Source organism: Taurulus bubalis, assembly GCF_910589615.1.
Source record: "Taurulus bubalis genome assembly, chromosome: 11".
Taxonomy (NCBI): Eukaryota; Metazoa; Chordata; class Actinopteri; order Perciformes; family Cottidae; genus Taurulus; species Taurulus bubalis.
This window is the reverse complement of record NC_136599.1, coordinates 8,761,896-8,785,738: the sequence shown is the minus strand read 5'-3', so window position 1 is coordinate 8,785,738 and position 23,843 is coordinate 8,761,896. Positions and strand designations below refer to the sequence as shown.

General features: G+C 39.2%; 3 protein-coding genes across 3 annotated transcripts; 1 reads left to right on the top strand and 2 right to left on the bottom strand.

Moving 5' to 3' along the window:
• Positions 1 to 313: 313 nt before the first annotated feature.
• On the top strand, positions 314 to 7,640 carry cables2a (Cdk5 and Abl enzyme substrate 2a; the record flags this gene model as incomplete). The annotated part of the gene is made up of 9 exons (XM_079226380.1): positions 314 to 870; positions 1,336 to 1,428; positions 3,681 to 3,758; positions 3,916 to 4,015; positions 4,118 to 4,286; positions 4,385 to 4,482; positions 5,117 to 5,223; positions 5,374 to 5,578; positions 6,314 to 7,640. The coding sequence occupies 9 exons, from the start codon at positions 314 to 316 to the stop codon at positions 6,458 to 6,460; spliced, it is 1,554 nt and encodes a 517-aa protein (XP_079082506.1). The 3' UTR covers positions 6,461 to 7,640.
• Positions 7,641 to 7,828: 188 nt separating this feature from the next.
• Positions 7,829 to 14,604, bottom strand: LOC306744101 (proteasomal ubiquitin receptor ADRM1-like). The gene is made up of 10 exons (XM_079226681.1): positions 14,591 to 14,604; positions 13,742 to 13,969; positions 13,542 to 13,658; positions 12,522 to 12,645; positions 12,322 to 12,408; positions 12,111 to 12,219; positions 10,975 to 11,216; positions 9,367 to 9,524; positions 9,000 to 9,102; positions 7,829 to 8,179 (listed from the first exon to the last, which is right to left on the bottom strand). The coding sequence occupies exons 2-10, from the start codon at positions 13,949 to 13,951 to the stop codon at positions 8,076 to 8,078; spliced, it is 1,254 nt and encodes a 417-aa protein (XP_079082807.1). The 5' UTR covers positions 13,952 to 13,969; positions 14,591 to 14,604; the 3' UTR covers positions 7,829 to 8,075.
• A 1,118-nt stretch (positions 14,605 to 15,722) lies between these two features.
• Positions 15,723 to 23,843, bottom strand: LOC306744010 (oxysterol-binding protein-related protein 2-like; the record flags this gene model as incomplete). The annotated part of the gene is made up of 13 exons (XM_079226574.1): positions 15,723 to 17,909; positions 19,120 to 19,210; positions 19,316 to 19,439; positions 20,417 to 20,536; positions 21,005 to 21,119; positions 21,213 to 21,302; positions 21,386 to 21,493; positions 21,975 to 22,157; positions 22,249 to 22,346; positions 22,583 to 22,717; positions 23,148 to 23,223; positions 23,598 to 23,706; positions 23,807 to 23,843. 13 exons carry the CDS (start codon positions 23,841 to 23,843, stop codon positions 17,807 to 17,809), a joined length of 1,389 nt encoding a protein of 462 aa, XP_079082700.1. The 3' UTR covers positions 15,723 to 17,806.

Below are 23,843 nucleotides of genomic sequence, written 5' to 3'. Positions count from 1 at the left end.
TATACAACACAACTCAATATACACAACAATGTTGCTGCAACAGCTGCTTTTTCCATAAGCATATATAACTGTTTTCAAAAAATGTAAAGTTCAATCATTTCATATAAATGAATCATTAATCAAATATAAATGATGAATTTAGTAAATACTTCCTTTGTTTCCAGAGCACCGCCCACTACTTACTACACCCAATCAACGGCGAGCAAGATACATCATTTACATCGCCGCCAATCGGCGCAAAGAGGGGCGGGGCTAATGCTGTGCTACCGGTCTTCAGTTGCCTTTGCGTTCAACGGCCACATTTCAAACTAGAATGGCGACCGCTGTTTGCGGTCTGCAGTCCACCGGCAACAACAGCAAACCAGTGAAAACACACCGAGAGCACCGGAGGAAAGCGAAGGATTCTAGAAGGAGACAAGCGGCTTTGTTGTTTCTCACTAATATCTCACTCGACGGACGGCCCCAGTGTCTGCTTAGCGATGGAAACGCCGACCAAAGAGCCGCCGAGGAGCAGCGACACGGGAGCAAAGACAGCGGCGCAACGCTCGAGCCACTGCCGGCGGTTAGCCAGGAACCGGTCGCCCAGGTGACAGAACCCGCCGCTGCCGGAAGTGGTGCGTCCTTCAGTTTTCCCGGGGTGGTGGTCAGTCCGACCAGACCTTCTGCGGTAATGTCCCCGGGACCTTTCGGGGCGCCAGCTGTGGGAGCCAACGAGGTATTTTTGGAGGGTCGTAGTGCGGCCGAGACGCTAACCCCGGACACACCTCTGTCTCCTGTTACCGCCGGACACCCGCCCTGCTCCCGTGTCAGGTCAACGCCCGGCGCTATCAGCCCGCTCCCGGCCGGTAACCCTCTGGATTCACGGCAGAGGTGAGTGGATCAGTGGTCGGTGTCTCAACATGGGCCTTTAAACCGTCAATGTGTCTCACTTCCGCATAAAATGAAACCAGCCGATAGGAAGTCTCATTCATTCTCCTGTACTAATGTCGCCTTAGTAAAGTTCCAGTATTCTCTGCTTTAACCTATACAGGATGTATGAATAAATAATATGGGATGTATAAATTCACTGTATTCTCCAATGTTACTTAAAGTCTTAGATATAAATGACAGTCACTAGCCTGCTTTAAAAAGGACATAACTCCTCTGTCAATTGTCAGCTTTATGATGTGGGTTGTAAGAAAATACTGTACAAACCTTGACCCTCTTCTTTTGCTTTAACTCAGAATCTATGATGCTAAAGATATTTACATTACAGATTGAATCATATCAGGTGACGGTCCTGGTTTTGCAGTTGCATTAATTAATTATTTTTTCTTGATCTCTAATGGTTCTCAGGTTGAGGAATGTCTCTGGTTCTCCTGGACCCAAGGTGCCAAAGAAAGTCCACTTCATCAAGAGTATGAGACAGTACGATACCAGGGGATGTAGGTCAGTCTCCAATTTATATGAACAAATACATGTGTATATATACATATGTCAATAGTAGAGTAACCCATGATGGCTGCTACACTAAATTTCCTGTCAGAATAATGTTAAAAACAAGACAAAGGCTGCTTTATGTTGTACTTTTGTGTGAAATATGCATTCAGCTCATAAGCAGTGTTATACTCCTGCTAATATTGTAATAAGCTGCTTAACTCTGGCACAAAGAGTGTAGTTTGTCCTGCAGCGTACTAGCAGCATGGCAACCGCTACAGTAAATGTAATCACCATTGGAAGCTATGCCAAAACCAAAAGAGGTGCTGTGTATAATTGTAACACCCGATACTATTGCAGCAACAGTAAGGTAACCCCAAAGCCCGATAGGACTTGAGTGGTATTTGTTTTTCTGGAATAATTTCGTACTCACTGAAAACAACATATCATATTTTTTTCCCGCTATGTGTTTTCTTTTTTACATTTCTCAACATTTCATGCTCACATGCATGAATATGTGTCATGTGTTTTCTGCTGATGTGTGCAAAACAATGATGCAGCAAAATTACCCCACACGTCTCTCTTTCTGTTTGAGGCAGTGTATGTTACTTTGGCTGAAGCAAAGCTATCTAGATTGTGTAACTAAGCCTATTAACATTAAGTAGATTTATGTGTTGCTGTAAGAGATGTAATATCTCTCTGAGACCCAGGGTCTGCTGACTGTTACTGATTGGTGTTTTGTGAGGAGCTGAAGTTGTGTTCAGCGGTTGTAAGTAGACTGAGTGGTTTGTCTACATATTTATCAGAACACAAGAGTTCTAGTGAACGTAAACTGTTAGTTGATGTTTGTCAGTCCAGCTTGGAGCCACAGTTTATGCCTCTCATGTGTTTACATAACCTTTGAGTCACAGATATCAGCATCCCTCCCCAAACAATTTAATAGCCTGCAAACTTTAAAAACCTAGACGTATTTTTCAAAACGCTCAAAAAGTCGATTTGAAATAATTAATTGTTGAGTAGTTTGATAATTTATTAATGATGCAAGCACTAAAGCAAAATCACTGGCTACAGCTTCTGTTCAGGTTTCAATATTTCGTTTTTTATGATGATTAACTTTGTTTGGTTAATTGTTTAGACAGAGATTTTGTTGACCGATTAATCATTTATCAAGCAAACATGCCAAACATTTGAAAGGGTCCAGTCTCTCCAATGTGACAATTTGCAGCTTCTACAAACGTATATTCTATTAAAATGTATATCTTTGGGGTTTGTGACTTTTGGTCAAACAACAAAGGCAATTTGAGGAAAGGTGTCACTGAAGAAGTATAATTTAAAAACAAACAACTAATTGATTAATCAAAAAAAATAAATGGCACATCAATTGATTCTAAAAATTGACTTAAGATGCATTAATATTTTGTCTGTTTTATAAAAATAGCAGAAAAGACCAACAGATGGCATATTTCCAGCTATCTTGATTAGGAGCTACAGTTGCAACTTGAACATGATTTTTTTTTGTGCAGCAGATAATATTATTTCATTCAGATGGTTAGAAAGGTCTTTAAGGATTCTGGACAGATCTTACAGCAGTGAGTGTTGTTTCATGACCTTCTGGCTTTTTCAAAGATCACTGTTTATATATAGATTTTTTTCAGATTTAAAAAAAAAAAAGAAATCTGATGCTAATCTCACGTTTAAAGTTAATTTACTTGTTTGATTAATCTGCTGGTTATTTTCTAAATTAATTCATTTATTGTTTGATTAGAAAATCGTGGAACATTTCTGTCACAGTTTCCTTGAACGCAAAGGGACTTGATGCTTGTTTTGGCTGGCCAGCCATCCAGAACTTTAAGATTTTAAGTTAATTATGAAAGAAGGCTATGTGAGCAGAAGTGACCAGAAAATTGTATTTTTACATTTAGAACAGAATGGAAACTGTAGCCTTTGATTTTCTTTGTAATTTTGCGTTAAAAGGACAATTCATTGATCATCAAAATTACTTTACTTATCTCTGTGACTTGGATGCAAAACAAGAGCGAGAGAGAGTGAGAGGTTTTCTTCCTCCACTTTGAGCTTCATGTAGTTTTTGATAGCTGTTCAGCTTTGGTAGTAATTCAGATCCACATAGAAGTGTGACTGTTTCAGAGCCACTCTAGCTCACTTGGCGATGAATATTGTAGCTGTTGAGTAGCAGTGACTGTAGCTGTTGCTTGTAGACTGACACACCATCTGTTTTGTCTGCCTTAACTTGCTGTGTCCTGCAGGATCGTGCTGATTTGTGCCAAGCGGTCGCTTTATGCTGCTTTCTCAGTGCTGCCCTATGGAGAGAGTGCTCACCTCAGGTACAAAGAAAGCACCATCCCCAGCAGAGAGCACCCACCCATCGCTTTTATGTTTTCATCATCGTCCTGTGTGATTTGTCATCATCATTGTCAGGAAAGGGGCAGTGTGACTTTGTCGTGTGGTGAGACTGACACAAATGTGACTCTTTTTGAACAGTGATCCTAAGATGGAGGCACAGAGACAGAGGCTGTCTTCTGTGGTGGCTGCTGACCTGCTTCCTTCCCTTGAAGGCGTGGAGCTTGGAGACTATGGCAAGGTAAATGTCTTCCTGGTGCTATGAGGGGGACCCGAAATGCTCATTACTCGGATATACCTGCTTGATTCGAAGGTTGCTGACGGTTTCATTTTCGTTTCTCAGACGGTGTCATACGCTCAGTTCCTTTACCCAACCAATGCCTTGGTGAGACAGAAGAGCGGCGGTGCGCCAGAGAACTGCCCAGCTCAGACCCCACAGTCCCGTTTCCGTTGCAATCAGCAGAGGAACTTCACCCCGGCTCGTCTGAACAACAGCACAACACAAGACCCATGTATGTCGCAAATTAGGACCAACGGGCACACATCTGCTTCTGCACTGTTGATCTGATACTCAGATGTTTTTGCAAACTGTCTTTTTTGTGTTTTTCAGCTACAGAGGAGGTGGTGGAGTACAATCCTAACCTACTCAGTGACCCTCAGTGGCCTTGTGGGAGACACAAGAGGGTTCTGATATTTGCATCATATGTGGTGAGTTTGTTCTTTTCATTCAGTACTGTATTCAGACATGGTGCCAAAAATCCAGGATAAAGTCAGATTTCTCCAGTAAGCATTTCAAAAAATATATAATGTAAACGATAAATATAGTTTTTCATTTTGAGGTAAAGGACCATAGTAACTTTTTTTTTTTTTTTTTAAAGGCAAAAGATACGATTAAAATGTATTTCTCTTGCCTGTTGTAGGCAGTCATTTTAGTTATAAAATGTTTGATAATGGGCTGTTTGGAGACATTCACACTCCAAATTAACTATTTGGATTGTGCATGTGGAAATTTCTTGGTGGAATCTTGGTGTTTCAGTCGTCTGTTAACTGATAGGCAAACGCACCGTCCAAAGCAATAACACTGAGCAAGCTGTTTCCCCAAATGTCTTATTGGCTGCCCCTACCAATTTCTAACTCTGTGTAAAACATTATTTAATGTTCACATGATGTTACTGCTGCAGAGTAGATGCCACCACAAGACTGTAACCTTGTGTGTGAGAAAGAGAAACAGTCCTTACCTACACGGGCAAAAGAAAAACTGTAAAACTTGATTGCAGCAGTAATTCATGTTGACTTGAGTCACTTCTGTACTGAAATGCTGGTTTGTGTTTCATCTCTTCAGACGACTATTGTGGAGTATGTGAAACCATCTGACCTGAAGAAGGACATGAATGAGACTTTCAAAGAGAAGTTTCCTCACATCAAGCTCACTCTGAGCAAGATAAGAAGGTACAGATACTCCTTGGCGTTTCAAAGTGTCCTCTCAGAGCCTTTTTTACCTCCATCGCATTTAATTTCCAATTTCAATCTAGTTCCAACGCAGTGCACTCTTTCTTGGAAAACTAATCAGTTAGTGACTTCTCCCTTGCTTTCAACTAGCCTAAAGCGGGAGATGCGGGCCATGAGTGATGACTGCGGTCTCCAGCCGGTCACCATAGCGATGGCCTTTGTGTACTTTGAGAAGCTGGTGCTGCAGGGCTGCCTCAACAAGCAGAACCGGAAGCTGGTGGCAGCGGCGTGCGTGCTGCTGGCTGCGAAGATCAGCAGCGATCTGCGGAAACCGGAAGTCAAACAGCTCATTGATGTGAGTAAAGTGGACGTGTTAACCTGTATACTGTAACCCTCCTTTTGCTGATTAGAGTAAACCAAGTGGGAAAACCTGTAACACTCGTAGAACTTGACTCAATGTGAAAAAATGTTTTTGTTGAGTGGAAAATGTGTTCATCAGCTGATACCGGGTAGCGATCTGATTCCAGTGTGTTTCAAAACAAGTTCAACAGGTCATAATTCCCTCTCTTATTTAATTTAATTTTGCTGTTAAAACATTTCCTTCAAATAATCGTATTAATTGAAGTTTCTCGCCAAAAACGTATAAATTAATAAAGCATGTCAAAAAAAGTCATAGCATTGTGTAAAAAAAAAAAGAAGTAATGGCATCGAAGTTTTTTGAAAAGTCAGTATTATATGAAAAAAAGGATAGCATGTTGAAAAAAGTAATAAGCGTTTAATAGTATTGTATGTCAAAAAAGAATCATAGTATTTCATAATGAAGTATGTCCAAAGGTTATCGTAATCAGTTTGTAAAAAAAAGTTTACAAATCTTATAGTATGTCATACAAATATTCTCGTGTAATAAAAAGTCACCTCACATCGCTAGAGACGGTCACTATGGACCAAATAAACCTGCATGAGCCTCAAACATACTTAATATATTTCAGTATTTATGATCATCTACACATTCCACATGTTTACACTCTAACCAGATCATATTGTGCGTTCCTTTAATCTCTTCCTCTGTTTTCTCCGTGTGGACGAGCAGAAGCTGGAGGAACGTTTCCGCATCAACAGACGGGAGTTGATTCCGTTGGAGTTCCCGGTGCTGGTTGCCTTGGAGATGGGCCTTTACCTGCCCGAGAGCAAGGTTATGCCGCACTACCGCAAGCTAGTGCAGCAGCAGCAAGGCTAGGCCTCATCACTACCATCACATCGAGTAATCAACCAGTTTATAAGCTGTGGTGTTTGAAACGAATACTTCTGATACTATTTATTTTCGGTCGGTCGCTCACTGTTTATGAAGGATAACTAGTTTACACTCTTATTTTAGACTCAATGGCATGTGTGTCTCCCTGAATGTCTTTTTGTATGTGTGACGTTGCTGATGCGGTCATGAACTCTACGTTAGAGATGTTTCAATGAGCACGTTAATTGTGCTTTTATTTTGGTACGTCCTAGTGTTTCTTCTATTTAAATTAAACATACGCTGTGATGTTTGTGGAAGACTCGTCTCCTGCACATTTCTCATGACTATACACAGTCTTGTATAGTACTTATGAATATGAATTACAAGGAACCATACTGTTGATTTTGTAAATGCCTTTTTAAACCCACTGTGACTGACATTGAGGTGATTTTAGCCATAAGACTGCCACTGTAGATTGTTGGTGGAAAGATCAGAGAAGGGCTAACATTCTATTTAAGTTTGTTCAGTACTTGTATGTCCAACAATAATCCAGCCACATTCATATATTTATCTTGTGAATAGAAATGAGTTCACACGCGTGTTCAGACTGTGCCGATATACAGTTTAACTGTTCTACTGTAAGGAAACAGGAATTTGGAAACATTATTTATAGTAAATGTTGTTGACCAGGGATATATATATATATATATATATATATATATATATAAAAAACACTGCACTGGAATTTATCATCTTTCAGTTCTCAGGAGTTTTACTTTCGCATGTCTTTGAATGGCTCAAATCTAATCCAAAGAGATGTTTTAAATGTAATACCGTTGCTATGATCACTGAAATCACCTGTGCTCCCATTGTACGTTAATGGAAGGTAACTGATTGTATTGCTTCGACAGATAACTACATGTACCACACTTCATTAACATGACTACAGTTGCCACTTAATGTGTAGTAGTTCTTCAGATTTAGGTGTTCATGTATGGAAAGAAAAAAGTGCCTAAAACTACAGCGGCAGTGAAATTGTTAACCTTCTTATCACGAGTGACATTTCTGAGTATTGCTGCTGTAGAGATCTTTAAGTGTTGTGCTTGTTCTAGTCTGAGAAAATGTTAGTGCTGAAAAATGTGTTACGATAAACGTCCAAATATATGTAACTGCAGAAAATGTTGTATTTGTATGGTTGGTGTCAAATGTGTATTTATTCATTGTTTTCATACTGTAAAATTAATGTTTTTCAAATATATTTTCAGAAACTGAAACGTTTTTGTGTGTTTTTTCCCACCCCCCCAACAAAAACAAATCATATGAAGCAGTTTATTTTCTCTAGGTAAGTTATGAGAATAAACACAAGACAGCCAGCATGTTTCTCATCATTTTACTGCTCAGACTAGTCGCTGACATGCAGGTGTTACATGTTCACTCGGCTTCATCAGTTTTAATAACACAACACACTGTCAGAGGATGAACACGGCATTATCAGCAAGGGAGGGGAGTCTTGGTGACATTCTCTACTATATGACCCACAATCTTCATCCTTAATGTTTAATAGTTACAAAACAAGTGAAGCAGCTAAATAAATACCTTAAATAATAAACTTTAAGAATTCTTAGTCCAGACTCATGTCTTCATCGTCGTCTTTCTTGTCTTTGGAGTCTCCGTCCTGGTCCGACTTTGTCTCCGTCTCCATGGCTTTGGCAAAAGCCTCGACATCTACAACCATAGAAAGTATTATGTCAAATTTTTGTTTCAAAAGTCATAGCATGATGAAAACATTTCAAAAGTCATCAATGATTCATATTATATAATGTTGAAAAAAGTTCATAAAAAGGTAATTGTCAAAAGAATAGTGTTGCAAAAATGTCATAGAAAAGTCACAGTATAGTATTGTATCAAAAATTAGCATTACAATTATTATTATAATTATTAAATTATTACTGGTACATTAGTATAAAAACAATTGAATGCTGTAGCAGAGTCGAGGAGCTAATTTTATTCACTTTATACCATTTAATCTATAATAATGCCTCATATGTTTTGTATGTAAAAAGTTAGGGTAACTATAGTCGTCACATGCATTTAGTGGAGTTTTTTAGTGAAGTAGAAGTATTAGGTAGCTCAATTTGGAAATACTTAGTGACTACACACAAGATGTTTTATGTATTAACAGTATAAACGTAAATCACTGACAGGGATCAATTGTGTACGGAAAGATCTTTCACTTTTTATGATAGCTGTACTTTTACTGAAGTATGGGTTTGAATACAGGACTTTTACTTGGAGTGGAGTATTTTCATAGTGTGGCATTCGTACTTTTACTTGAGTAAGGGATCTGAACAATTCTTCCACCACAGGAAATACTCAAATAACTTTATATTATATTCCAGCACTATTTAAAAAGATAGAAATGTCGCTGTCAACATTCCAGTTCACTCTGTGTCTTTCAATCTCCTGTGTGAACATGAAGATTTGTTTTCTAGCAGTGAAACAAACAGCTACAGTTTTCTCTGCGTCGTGTGGGCAAAACACTGACCTCCTTTGTTGGCTGCATCCACAGCCTCAGCAGGCAAACCAAACTGGTTCATCAGAGGCCCTAACTGCCCGGATGCCAGGGCGCTGCTGAACATGCTCATAGCCTGCAGGGAGACGATAAACACCCAGATAAGGACAAGATATAAAAAGGATAATATACTAAATACCAACAAGAGAGAGAGAGAGCCTCACGGTGACCAGAATTTACTGGAGATACGATAAGCTTGATCTTTAAAATATCAGTCTGCCGTTTAATGGCAAATGAGGTTGCTCAACATTATTATATTGACTTTAAATATAATCATTCCCAGAATTAAGTTCCAAACTGATAGAAAGCCACAGAGGGCGTCCAGCAGCGAACACGTTACCTGCTGAAACTGAGGCGAGCTGAGCGTGTTGTGAAGCTCCTCCGTGCTCTGAGGCAGGGACTCTCCAGAGGGCAGATAAGGAGTCAACCTCTGCTGCACCTCGGGGTTCACAAGGATGGGAGCCATGATCTCAGGCGTCAGGACGCTGGCCAGGTCCACTGCAGGTGACAAACACCACCACTGATTGGTTACTCTAAAAATATCCAGACGGCCTTAGCGACAAATCACTACTTCTTCAGTTTTATTAGAATGCTTATTTATGTATGTGAGTCTGGAGGTGATACTCTTGTCCCATCATAGTCTATCTATAGGGATTATAAAGTTTAGATAGGGAGAGATTAAACATTCAAACCCCTGAATGTTGACCTGTCTGACATCAGAGTTACTTCCAGTTGTATTCAATTGCAGTAGGAAATCCCACCTCTCAAATAAGGGGGCTTTAATAAATTAACTTGCTTTAGGAAATCAAATTCAGATCATTTAAAAACAACAATATCCCAGTAGCAATACCACAATGGGAAAGTACTCCAGTACAAGTCCTGCATTCAAAACCGTTCTCAAGTAAAAGTAGTAGTATTGTCAGAAAAATGTACTTTTGTGCAGTAAAATATTCCCCGTCAGCGTCTACCAGCCGTGACAGTGTTTGGCTGGTAATGTTTTCACCGTCTGTCCGTGTGTGAGTCACCATGGTGTGACATCATGGCTAAATGTGCTCCTGGAGACACATGCGGTAGTATTTTTAGTATAGTTAGGTTGCTTTGAGTATTTTTCCAGGTGTTTATATGTCTGTCTATCTGAAGTCACAAATCTTTACAGGTGTGTAGTTGAGATCAAGATGAAGAACATGTTTGAAGACGAGTGTGGTCCAAGCAGGAGCGTCAGCTGTAGGGGGTAAGAAGTGGGGGAGGGGCCAATGCTCCACCACACTTTACACCCCTGGCCCAATTTGTGTGTGTATGTTGCATTTTAAAGCTGTAGATATTGAAGGTGGTGCTAATTTTAACTCCTTCATACATCGTTTAATTTCCATAAATACATCATATTATATCAGATTATCACGTGTTTGTAGCGCAAATCTCTATAAATAGTGAAACAGGACACTTATAATTCCCACAACCTAAAAAGGTGACTTGATGTCCAATAATCAATCTAATGTATCTGTTTTTGGTCACCTTGAACTGCTAAATGCTCCACTGTGTTCACCAACTAGTCAGAAGTATTTCTGTCTGCCGCTTGGTGCCGAGCAGGACGTGTGCTGTGGGTTTATCTTTTTCTGCTGCTTCAGTATTCTCCCGTTTTTAATGTGAATCTATAGGCGAGGTGAATAAATAGAATCCATGAAAGAGGATAGTTGTGCCCAATATAGAGTAGCAGTGTAAAATTAAATCAAACCAGCAACAGACTGCAGTTCGCAAATGATAGTTTCCATGTTAAAATGACACAGTATTACAGAGACGGTTGCATCCACAGTGCTATTACTTTGCTGCTTAATTACTTGCGAGACCACACAACTTAGGCCTAATTATGTGCGTTTCCTCTGGTGGTTATTTTAGTGTGGGTGTAATTCCCGTTCTGGGGAGTGTAGTTCTCACTCGGTCGGTTGCTCACCTCCTTGTCCGCTGGCGGGCACATTCATGGTGGCCAGGATGCTCTGCAGGTCTCTCAGCTGGATGGGCTGCGCCGGGCTAGCCGCGCCCGCCGCCACAGAGGAAGCAGCGGGGGTGGAGGGTGTGGTGGCTGTGGGGGAGGCTGCTGAGGTGGCGGAGGGAGTGATGGGGGTGGTCGGCACCTGGGTGGAGCCGAGCCGACTGGTAGCAGAGGTGGAGGTGGGGGTGACGGCTGTGGACGGGCTGAAAGGAGAGAAAGAGATCACGAGTCAACGTGAGATACTAATACATATCAATCTGGGATATTTGTATCATCATCATGTATTTTATTATTATCAATCTTTAAACCGATCTGAATCTTTCTACGCTTTACGAGAACTTGATGTGTTTAGTACAAGAAGGTGAGAAGAACAACAGCAACAACAACCAGATAAGTTCCTCCAGTCGCCTCTTGTAACTACTTTGTATTCTAAATTTATGATTTTGAATTAATAAATTAGATGATCAACAGAAAGTAAATGAGAAACTATTAAGTAATTTCTTTTAAGCAATAATACCAAAACATATACTGGTTTATCACAGTAAAGCTGCAACGAAAAATCGGTTTACGAATTGCCATAAAGTCAGCCGTTTAAGTTTCTTTGTTCTTGCTTCTAAAATGTGATGATTTGCTGATTTAGTCTTGTATGATAGAAAACTGAATGTTGGTCCGACAAAGCAAGGATTCTGAAGCCGTCACCTTGGACTTTAATTCATCAATTAATTTAGACTGAATCAGCAGATTATTCAATAACTGAAATAATCGCCCGTTGCAGCCTCATAATACAATTCTACTCCAGGACCCTGTGCTGAGAATCTTTATAGGTATTTGCAAATTCAATAATGAACATTCAAGCTCGAGCGTGACCTTTGATTACGACGCACTGACACTAAAACCGGATGTTTACTGATTGTGTTTCAGACATCTGATTCTGTCCCTCACACTTCTTCACAACATCACGTCTCCTTTGTTTAGCAGCAGTAAGGAAAAAATGACGCCACCAAACAACAAAGTAGGCCAAATAATACAAAGTACAAATCAGTCACTGAGTCTTAAAAAAGGTAGATTTGTCTTTGATATTAAACATAATAAGACACCTTGTGGAGGAGTTACTGGCTGCGGGAACACTGCTGCTGCTACTGCTGCTGCTGCTGCTGCCGCCCAGGAGGTTGGCCAATCCGGGACCAGCCAGGGCCCCGAGACCACCTGTTGTTCAGAGAGAAACAGACACGTTAGTCTCCCGAGAGCGTGACACTGCATTTACCAAGATGGTCCCCTCTTTTGTCTCATTAGCATGGAGGTACGTACCGATCCCCCCCAGTCCAGTTGGTCCAATGAGCTGCATGAGCTGGTTGTGGCTCATGTTACCCAGAAGGCTCTGCAGACCACCCTCCCCTTTACATAGGAAAAATAACAGTTGACATCCAGAATCAGAGATTAAATTCACTTTTTAGAGGTTTTCTAACCGCAATATATTACAGGAAAACTATAATGTGAGCATCTGTTACCTCCCAAAGCGGACAGATCGTGTCCTCCGCTGCCGCCACTACCGAGAGCGCCGGGCATCGGAGGGTTGTTGAGATACTCGTTCACTTTACGGCAGTGCTCCTCGTCCTTGTCGGTCTTTGGCTCCTGAGATCAGAAAAATAAAACTGCTCAGGCGTACTGACTCACTAATGATGTTTTTAACACTTCATTAATTCAGACATTGTACTACTTTAAGCATTGATATAATGTGCATACATGTTATAGTGTTTATAATGATATAATACTAGTAATATCTCGTATTCTTTCTGTTGATTTGAATTTGAAATTACTTATATGTAATATGTATATTACATATAAATATGAATTTCAAGTGTTTGAAAGACAGGGCTGGCAATATTCTATATTTTTGTTAGTCAACCAATTCCTTACCAACGACTAAAGCCCTGTAAACGCTCCCTTAATAATGTATATTATATTACGTTGGAAAAGGTTACACAAACAGGTGTAAGTAGGGCTTTTGATAGGGTCTATTTTAGGCTGCGGATTAATACACATTTGGCTCGCTAGTGAGAATTCACGACAGCAGGACGGTGTACGTGGGACTGACTCAAAATAAACAACAGTGTCCACATTGTGAGGAAGGAACATGTCACTCAGGGCAACAGTGTCGCTGATTGATGTGGGTTTTATTTAATAGGTTTTGGACAACAGTGGAGCTCTATGGCACAGAGAAAAGAAACAAAATAGAGACTTTTCATGGGATTTGTTGACAATAAGAAAAATATAGAATATTGCCAGACTTATCCTTTAAAGTCTACGCGTCTGAGATACCAACAAGTGGTTTAGAACTGTATACTTTATTACAATTCATGAAATTTGACCTCTGCATTTAACCCCCATGTGCTCGGACAGAATTAATTAAATTGTATCATCTGTAACAGTGTCATTGCCTGCATAATACAAGTGTATCTCTTGTACATTTACCTTCGTAATTGTGTCATTTTAAGTAAAAATGTGTAACAGGCCGTTGTGCTTCATACCTGAATCCAGAAGAAGAGTCTTTTGGAGCCGGCTTTGAACTTCAGCACATAGACTCGTCCGGTGGTGCACTGGCTCACCCGTTTGAACTCACAGTCATCGGGGAAGATGATCAGGTCCTGAATCGGAACATGAAAAGGGGTTAATGATGAATAGCAAAACACAGGCGGAGCCTTCGTTTCATGCAGACAGCGTCACGTACATCATCCACGTTCCCGGTCGTCCGATCCTTCCAGCAGAAGTGGATGAGCGAGTCATCGGTCTGCTGGATGTAGACCTGACCTTTGCGCTTGTCGGGGGTCACCGTGCTTCCTTTCATAGTCATTTTACCGGCCCGAAACTCCACCAGGTACTTGCTGGAGGAGCCGCGGGACCCAGACACCATGCTGGGGAACAAAGCTCCAGACGCCATGATGAAGAGGACAGACTGCTGCAGGGAGACAGAGAGGAGAAAGTTATACGTTATATACGCACATGGAGTATGATTATTAGGATTGGATAATTTAGGATTTTACAAAAAAACAATATAGATAACAACTGTAAAGTCAAGAAACAAATATAAAGAGAAACATTTACAATAAAATTATGATTTATGTTCAATAATCAAAGAGCTGTGTAGTCCCAGATATAAACCTGCATGATATACAAGATTGATATTTTAAATGGTAGTTCCTGATTGCACATTCATTCTAAACATTTTTCTCACCTATTTAATGTTAAGCTATTATTTTTGTCATTTCCTCTCAGGGGATAGTACGGCTCTCCTAGGCTGTCATACAAAATGTCTAAATTAGACAAAGATTATAATAAAGAAGCCGCTTTAATACGAAACATAGGACAAAGCTAATCCCAGTGCTCCCATTATAAACCAGCTAACGTTACTGCAGCAGCCAAAGATGACTCTGCATCCTGTAGCAAGCCGCCTGTTTTCAGCTCGAGGAGATCACGACGGAGCTTCAGTTTTACAATTCACACACGGGGATTAAACACATCTGGTTTATATGTTACGAATTTTAAAATACATATGAGAAAATGAGATGTTTATACTTACATTTACCCACTGAAATGTCGTTCAGTCGGAGATCAGGTTAACCCACTGGAGATGATTGTTATTGGCTGGCTGTCGCCAGGGCTTCACTGTGATTGGTCGAACCGTGTTGTCAATGACGTTGCCTTTAAATCGCCATGAGCATGTTCGGTAGAGAGGACACAACAAAGGCTATTTCTAATACTGGGTACTTGAGTATTTCCATGTTATGCTATTTAATACTACAACAATTCAACAAGAAGGAACTATTGTACTTTTTGTACTCCATCTACATTCATCTTAAGTTTATTTAAACTAAATTGCATTAATGAATATATAATTATGCATTATTTGATTACGCTACAGGAATGGGTAATTTGCATAATGAGTACTTTTACTTTGGATACTGTAAATATATTGTGTTGCTAATACCTTATTTATAGTACAATTTTGAATGCAGGACTTTTACTTTTCACAGTACTTATAACTTGTGGTATTGCTACTTTGTTTACATACGTGTTTACACATATGTGTGTACTATGTGTTTACATACGTGTGTACATGAGTACACATGTAATAATTCTCAGGATTGCCAGCATTAATAATGGCATTATTACAAAATAGAAAGGAACTAGACTAAGATGCGAATGTAATCAATATAAGTCAAGGGTTAACATGTGTAGCAGCAGGTAATGTTCAACATCATTTAAACAAATATAAATATATATATATATAAATATAAATATATATAAATATATATATATATATATATATATATATATATATATATATATATATATATATATAGCTTACTTTAGTGGTAGCATGCTAACATTTAGAAGTCAGCACAAAGACAATGTACAGCTGAGAGTTTTGATCAAATTTAAACCCGATGATGGATCCCCAAAATGTAGATATTTCAGTTTAACGCCCACTTCTTCCCCTGAAGGAATACGCGCCAAAATAATCAGGGTTAAAACAATTGTATGACACAGGGGGCCTTTAAATGTGTAGCAGCTGTTTTTTCTTTCCCACCCTTTAAATCATCTTGTGACCCTTTATTTGGGAACGACCGGTATAAATAACGAACATTGCACGATGCGGTTACAGTGAGTGTTCAAACAATAGCAGGCCTGGTAATTTCAATAGTCCATCATTTATTTCTCAAATATGCCATGTATGCATATGGTTGTATGTGGATAACAGTATGGGAGGGAATGAACATACAATGTAAACATTTTCAAATAGATGCTAGATGACACAAGAAGGCAAAAAAAAGTGAGATCAGAAGAACCGTGGAGCGAACCTGCACCTTTGAGTATCTGCAGGCGTCACAAAGTGCTTTGAATTCAGAGGGAAGTTGAGAAGCTGGGGGACGACATTTTCACTGTACAACATGTGCATTGGACTGTGATTGTTTGAAATGTGCAGTTTATGCAATGTTAGTGCCTTGAAACACAAAGGAACACCTATATACTATCTAACAACTGCTGTATGTATGGAAGCATATCCTCAGCACACAACATTCATCAACTGCTGCCTCTGAAGCGGCTGAAGCACACATTGGCTACAAGCTAAAGAGGAGTAAGTGTTAAATTTTTCACATTTCAGGAGGGCAGACTGGATGGTTGTTTTTTTTTTGCATAGATTTATGATGGCTAATGGGTCCTGTTTTTTTTTCTGTCTCCAAAAACACAGCTTTCACTGAGGGGAGAATGTGTTTCAGAGCATCAAAATGAGAACTCTAAAAAAGTGAGTTACTTGTCCATGTGTGAAGACAAATAGCGCATAATAATCAGTGCGTATGACACAGCGTTCTCTTTATACAAGAGGTTTTCGAGCTGTGCTTCGACAGGGCAGCGCAGAAGGAGAGACATCAGCCGCAACTCACAAAATATATAAACACATTTTTAGATTTGGCTTGACTTGCACTTCCCAGGAATATCCTTATCTCGCAAATAAATAAATGTTTAAAAATCCTCTTAGAAATAATCAAAATCGATCTTTATAACTCCAGGACTTGCCTGAGAATCATCATGTTCCTTTTACTTTTCTTCAGTATCAAGGTCACCCAGTGATAGCCGTTTGTACATTTTATGGGCACATTTCAAAAAGGAAATGCTAATAGTTAATTTGGCAAACTTTTAATAGTGTAAAACTTACCAAAATAAACAAATATACTTTTATAAAAGCAACACAAAACAGCTAACTACCTAACTGACTCTAGGGCAACATTATACTCCTTGTTTAGTTAGTTTGTCTTAAGTAAGACAAATCATATTAATAAGCATTTAAAAATACATAAACATGAACTTTTGATTAATATTGTTTTGACTGTATGGTTCAGAATATCCCATCAACATGTTTCTTATAGTGCTACTTTGAAAACTGTAAACCAAAATCCTCTGTATCCGTTTGATTTAACGTTTTATGTGAATCCATTTATAGTATTAGACTTAGTGCAGAAAAACGTTTTTATGGCTTTAACATTGTGTAAATAATCATCTTGGTGAACATGCATGCATCAATTATCATACACATTCTCTATGTTACAGTGGACAATAATAAAAAGTACCAACAATATGTTTACTGTGACGGTAAACGTGGCTATAAAGCAGCTTTCATCTCTACTGTAAGTTTCTATTCACAGAAAATGTATCACACTTGTGACATTTCATGGATGTTTACAGGTAACGAAAAAGCACATCTAATATTCAAATAGGTTATATATATTTTTTAAATAACCCCTGATATTTGAATGTAACAGGACAAGTGTGTGGTATGTCTACAGGTAAGATTACGGTTTAGTACCTGAACTAAAACTGAGAATATATCCTCTAGAAGTCAGAGTTTTGTGTCCTGCAGCAGCAGCATGATCGCCACCACGCACGCAACACACACACACGCGCGCAACGCACACGTAGGTGACCCGTTTAAAAACCCAGACAGTCAGTAACATACATGTGGACTATTATTGTCTTGATTAGGGCATATAAAGATGTCAACATTTACAGTAAGTAAACTCTAAAACCCCTAAAATTCTTAATATAACATTTCTCCTGTACTAATCTGATAAACTGTCTGATAACATTTTGATATCAGCTTTTTATGAATTCACACAAAGACACAGTACCTGTGAGCGTCTGGACATCACAAAGAGACAAACGATTGATGTAGAGAAATAAAGTGAATCCTATCAGAGCGGTGAGGAGATCTTCAAACTGAACACCTCCTCCTGGGTCAATAAATGCTGGGACAGTCCGTGTAATTCCTGTCAAAATATCCACCCGTGTACAGCCAATCCTCAGCTCCAGTATGAGGGTTTGTTCCCAGCTGAAACCACCTGGAAACACATAAAACATGCAGGATCCAATTTAAATTACAGGGTTAAAAGGAAAATATTACATTGCATGAGGGATGTACAGTCCTCGATTGAAACAATGTTCCGAGGAGCTTCTTCCGATGGAGAGGTGTGAGAAACAGCTTCTGCACGATCAAGAGACACAGCCGCCAAGTGTTTCTATTCTAGTTAGACTGTGAGGAAGTGTAGAGTCTCTAATTATGGATTTAACATGGCAGAAATCCAGGAATTAAGAGCTCATTGAAATCATGAAATATGTAGCATTCCTGGCTTTATTTGTGTGCTTAAGTGCTTTTCTTATCATTCAGTCAAAGGTGACTTAACATTAACAGAAAGAGAAACTACATTTATTTTGCTGTTGAAGCCTTTCTCAACTATTGTGAACACAAAGGACGTTCTTCTCTCTAATACATTTTCTCATTTATTTTTTCATTTAGCATCAGTAAGTGAGTGAATTATGCTGTTCACTATTATGTACAACCACCCTCAATTAGGAGTAAGTCCTTAAGCAGGCCAGAATTAGCTTGTTTTGTTTTAAAGATATCAGCGACACAAAGCAATTTGACCCAGGAAGTCCAGTTTGAGGAACAGATTTATGCGTTTAGAGGTTTAGCGGATATAACGCTGAACGGTTTATAACAACCATAGACACGATTTACAAGTCTGGAAAATTATCTTGGCAGCAACAATTCTTTCAAATTACAATTTACCAGGAATGTACGCTTGCATGTCTGTGGCGGGGAATGCAGCGCTATGCTGGATATTAGTTTGATAGTGAATGTTAGCGAGTTGTTGGCTTCCGGACATTCATTAATCCATCTGTACTGTTGGCATGAGTGAAAACTCATAAATACATTCATGACAGGGAAAATCCTGAGGATTTGACATGAGAAGAATCTCCTCAACACCATACAATTGGCTCAATCAGTCTTTTGTAGTTTACTAAATTTATTGGATCAGATTTTTCTTTGCAATAAACGTTTTTGGTGCTTTTTTGAATTAAAATGACAGCATCCAATTCAGACTAGTGATGGAAATGTTAAATTTGTGGCTATAATTAGACACAAATTCAGGCGTTATTCCACCTAGCTTACATTGCCATCACATTTATGTCACAATGTGCACGTCTGAGATGGGCTATATTTGCAAGTTCTTGAAAATACAGCTTAAAATTTGTGACAAGCACACACACCTTGTTGACCACTCCTCCTCATCCATGGAGCGTTCTCTGCGTGAGGCCCTTTGTTTCTCCTCTAACCGCTCTTTCTCTGTACTTGATGAATCTATAAAAACACAGAAATATGAATGAAAAAGCAATCGCAGAATCATATGAGGGTTGTGTGTGTGTGTCAGCTTCTCTCAGCGTGTTTCTGTCAGGTTTGTGTTACCCATGTCTCCATTCTCCATGGCTCTGATGTCGGGCCTTAGCCGGCAGTCGGTTGGTGCCAGTAGTCGCTCCATGCCGGGCTCCAGTTCGTTTAGTGTCATGGCAAAGCTGGTGAAGTTATACATCTACACAAGAACACGCAGAGAATAACAATCTTTGTTCATTAGGTGATTTTGCAGCCTGGTAAATCAGCTAATTCACAGAATCTTAATACATTTTGCTACTTTTGATACAAAATTAAGAAACCTTTTAGAAATCTCTGTCCCAAAACACACATCCACATCAGTAGAAGCTCTGACTACAAGTTCAATTAAATTGATTCCCAATCTTGATTTAAAGGGTTGGTTCACTCAAATTATGTAAAAACAACAATTATCATTTACCTCTAGTGGTATCTATTCATGCAAATAGTTGTACATGTATTTGCCCAGTTTTGAAATATTTGCCCCACCAACAGAATGGAGGGGAATTTTGTTTGAATTATTCACAACATTTACATTTTTTTAAAGAATAATTCTACAACAAGTCTTTCCAGAATCTGCATGGCTATTACTTCTGCTCATCCACTTTGCCATAGGAGCAATATTTTCAGGAGAAAAGTGTGAAATATGTGTTACATTATTAAATCGGATTAATCAGCCTAAAAATAAACCTAGCCATTCACTCCAATATAATAAGGCATCTATGGTCACAACAACTGCCTCCCTACTTAAACTGTAACGGCCTTAAAGTTAAAGGTAACCTGAGAAATGCAGGTGACGCTACCCGAGAAGTGTTTCTATAAATGGGCCCCAGTTGTTTGTATTGTTCATGCTTGTGTGACAATGCGGCTGGTTTCACGCTACCTTGTTGATGCGCTAAGTAGACGTGTGCAATCAAAAGGTAGTAAAGAAGTGGACTGGAAGCTAGCAAACAAGGTTTATATGATAAATAATACAAATTCATGACAAATGTTTTATGAGAGGAAGGAACTGCACATGTTTGTCAGGCGTCGATGATAAACAGAACAAGTTTTGGTCAAGTTTGTTTACAAGCAAAGCCTACAGGACAACTTTAACGGTTTATCATATTTTCTGTGTGTGTGTGTGTGTGTGATGCTGACCTGTGCTGAATCAGCAGGCCGCGGCGTTATCCTCCACAGTAAGGCACTTCCTGGTATCACAGTCACAGTCTCTTGAACTTCTGGCATCTCATCTTCCTCCTCAGCTTCACAACTATGTCCCTACACACACACACACACACACACACACACAGAAGATAAATAGCATTATCAGAGGTGGACTAACAAGCTGAAGATGACAGTACGTACAGTTCATGTGCAAACAGCTGATTCACAGTTGCAACAAATTCAACACATCTCAAGCAACAATGCAAGACATTATGAATTAGTGCTGGCAATGATCTAATCATTCACTACACTTTGAACATAACTCAAACTAGACAACAGCAGTAGCACATTACAGATATCAAATACACTTTTACCTTACCTTCTACTAAAGCCAATGCTTGTTATTGTGAAAGGAAAAGATACCATTTGAGAAAAGAATTTAGAGTGATGAGTCACAGATTACTTCACGTTGTAAGACAGATAAAACACGTCAATGACAAACGTGAGAACAAACTCAAGCAGCATTTCATCTCAGTGGAAGATCAGATATCAGTCAAAACAGAATTGACTGTACTTACTCACCGGTTTCGGGTTTTTTGAGTCTCCCCCCGTCTTCTTGTATGCTTCGTAAACCTTGGGGTCAATGCTGTACATGCACTCTGTCCACTTTCCATAGATCACTCTGTGCTTCTTCTTACTGGTTCAACAGCAAAGAAAATCTAATTCAGTTTAGATAAAAAATGAATCACAATCGATGGCTATTAACCGTGTTGTTGTGACTTGCCCTTACCTTTTGTCTTGGATATGACCCTCGACTTTGTGCAGCTCTTTCCCAAACATTCCACACGGTTTGAAGTTCAACACACACTTATCTCCAGTGCTGATGAATTAAAAGTACATTTGTAAATCAAGAATCAATAATACAAACAGTTTAAATATTGCAGTTAAGAATTGTCACTATACCTGTGGTTGACTATCTCCACCGTTCCATATTGCTCAATCCAGAGTTTTCCCAGTATGATGTTATGCACACAACACATTGGGTTTGTCCATGTGTACACTTCTTTATGTCTGTGAGAAATTCAGAAAGGAATAATTTGATATTTTGGGAAAAACACACATTCCTTTTTCTTGCCGAGAATTAGATGAAAAGAATGACACCACTCTCGTGCCTGTCTGTTAAAAAGACAATTTTTTACCTTTGGACAGGGCCAGGCTATCCATTTACAGTATTTATGCTAAGCTAACCCACCACTGGCTGTAGCTTTATGTAAAAACAGATATGAGAGTAGTATCAATCTTCTCATCTAACACTCAGGAAGAATGAAAATAGACATGCTTCCTACAATGTTGAACTAATATTTCAAAGATTAGTTGGAGACACGGTCATATTAATAAAATAAAAAATTCAAAAAGTTTATCCACAGTTTGTATGTAAATATAAGAGCGAGCATAAGACAAGTGTGCTAACAAATAATCAAAACAATCAGACGCTAAAAATAACTACTACAGTAAAGCTACTCCTAACAAATAAAAAAGCACAAATACTCACTTCAGTAGCTCCAGTGTCATGACACCTTTGGGCTCAGCCTCCACACTTTTGCCCCAGAATTTGAGTTTTGGGTAAATGGAGCCGTGAAATTCAAAGTCTTGTTTCAGAGACTGGGCATGGAAGGCACTGACAGGGGGGTGGTGGCTCACCTGCTCCGAGATTAATCTGTATCCCTCGTCCTCTCTTTAAAAAACACATTTGAAACTTGCATCAATTAATAAGAAACATTTTTGGTGTCCGTCTATCATCAAGACAATATTGTCTTCTCTAATACCTTGTGAGTTCATACGTCTCTCCCAGTAAAGGATTAAATGGCTTTCCAGTCCTTTCCCATTGAGATGCTACAGCTGAAACAGCAAACGCAGCAACAACCTGTTCCAGAGACATGAAGCAAATCAGAGAAGAGCGGCAAAGAATAATCGGTTCATTGACCAATAGAAAATGAACCCTTTAAGTTGTTTTTAAGCAAAACACCAAAACATTTCCATGTTTTATCTTTTCAAATGCGATGATATCCAGATTTCCTTTGTTCCAAGTGATTGAAAAGCTGAATATCTTTGGGTTTTCACAGAGAAATAATTACATTAAAAGAGAAATAAAATTTGTACCTGCATTCGGTCTACTGAGGCAGACAAATTGCATGCTTTATGGATGAGTTGAGTGTGCTCCATGTACTCAGAGATTCTCTGTAGGAAGCTCAGCGGCTCATTAAACACAACCGGCATCGCTATTTTGGACAGCTCCTATAAGAGCACATGAAAAGATCAAATAACACAGCACATAAATACGCACGTGAACTACCAGATCGGATTGACACTGTCGTACAAAATTGCTTACTTAAACAACTCATGCATCATATTATTTAACTTTCATGCAACAAATACTGTTGAACATGCGTTTTACATCCCTGGTTTGCTGATGTTCATTTTTAGCTATTTAGCTTTTTGGAAAACTTGCAAAAAAAAATTCAAAGCCAATTATATAGTCAGCTAAGCAGAATGAAGCGCAAAGAGTTCACACATGATTATTCTTGTAGCGGTGCAATGAAAGCTGAAGTGTGCAAGTATTCAATTATAAACCAAAAAAACATTTCACACCAGACCCAGAAGAACAGCTTAATGGCAAAATGTGATTTTAAAAAGTCAGATTAAATTGGAAGCAGATCGGACTCACCATGCCAATGCATTTCTTCAGTATATTCCACACACTGAAATTGTGTCTGGAGATCATTTCAGCAGGCAGGGTTTTCCTGGTACACATTTGGACCAAATTAGATTTAAAAAATGTGAACTCAGACAACACTTTTGACAGAGCATCTGTTAAACAGCAGGCAGAATATTGTTTTCACAATGCACTGCATTCAAATACAGATATCTTTCAAGGTGAAAAGCTGAAGAAGAAAACAAAAGTCTTGACTAGCTTCACCAAATGTTCTGCAGAAGGAGGTGCACACACTAGCCAACAGTATACAACTGTGGGTGCACTGGCCTTGTCTGCTTCTACATGCACATGCATGCATGCATGCATAATGAATCCCTTTAGATCGTAACCCAAAGACTAATGTGGTCATGTGGTAACATGCATACAGAAAGACAGATCACACACTTCTGCATGATTCCTCACCTGCGCTCCCACACTCCATTCTCCTGTTCGCTGCCGTCAGTCATCAGCTTACTGTCAAACACTAGCGCATCTTTAAAACTAACCTCACAGGAATCATCCGACTCCAGCCCTGGTGGAGACAACAGGAGGGCGATGGAAGAAAGGAAAGACAACTTAGCACAAGAAGCAAGTACATTTAACGATACGAGAAATCGGTCAGCGTGTCTCACCCGTCTCAGCGTCGTAAAACTCTTCCTCACTGTTCAT

Bases quoted from the DNA above. Each gene is read 5' to 3' on its own strand.
- LOC306744101 (XM_079226681.1), bottom strand. From the start codon at position 13,951: ATGGCGTCTGGAGCTTTGTTCCCCAGCATGGTGTCTGGGTCCCGCGGC. The intron at 9,103-9,366 runs GTAACGTGTTCG...GTCTCCCTGCAG, and splicing joins GCTCGCCTCAGTTTCAGCAG to GCTATGAGCATGTTCAGCAG. The intron at 8,180-8,999 runs GTCAGTGTTTTG...CTATGGTTGTAG, and splicing joins GGATGCAGCCAACAAAGGAG to ATGTCGAGGCTTTTGCCAAA.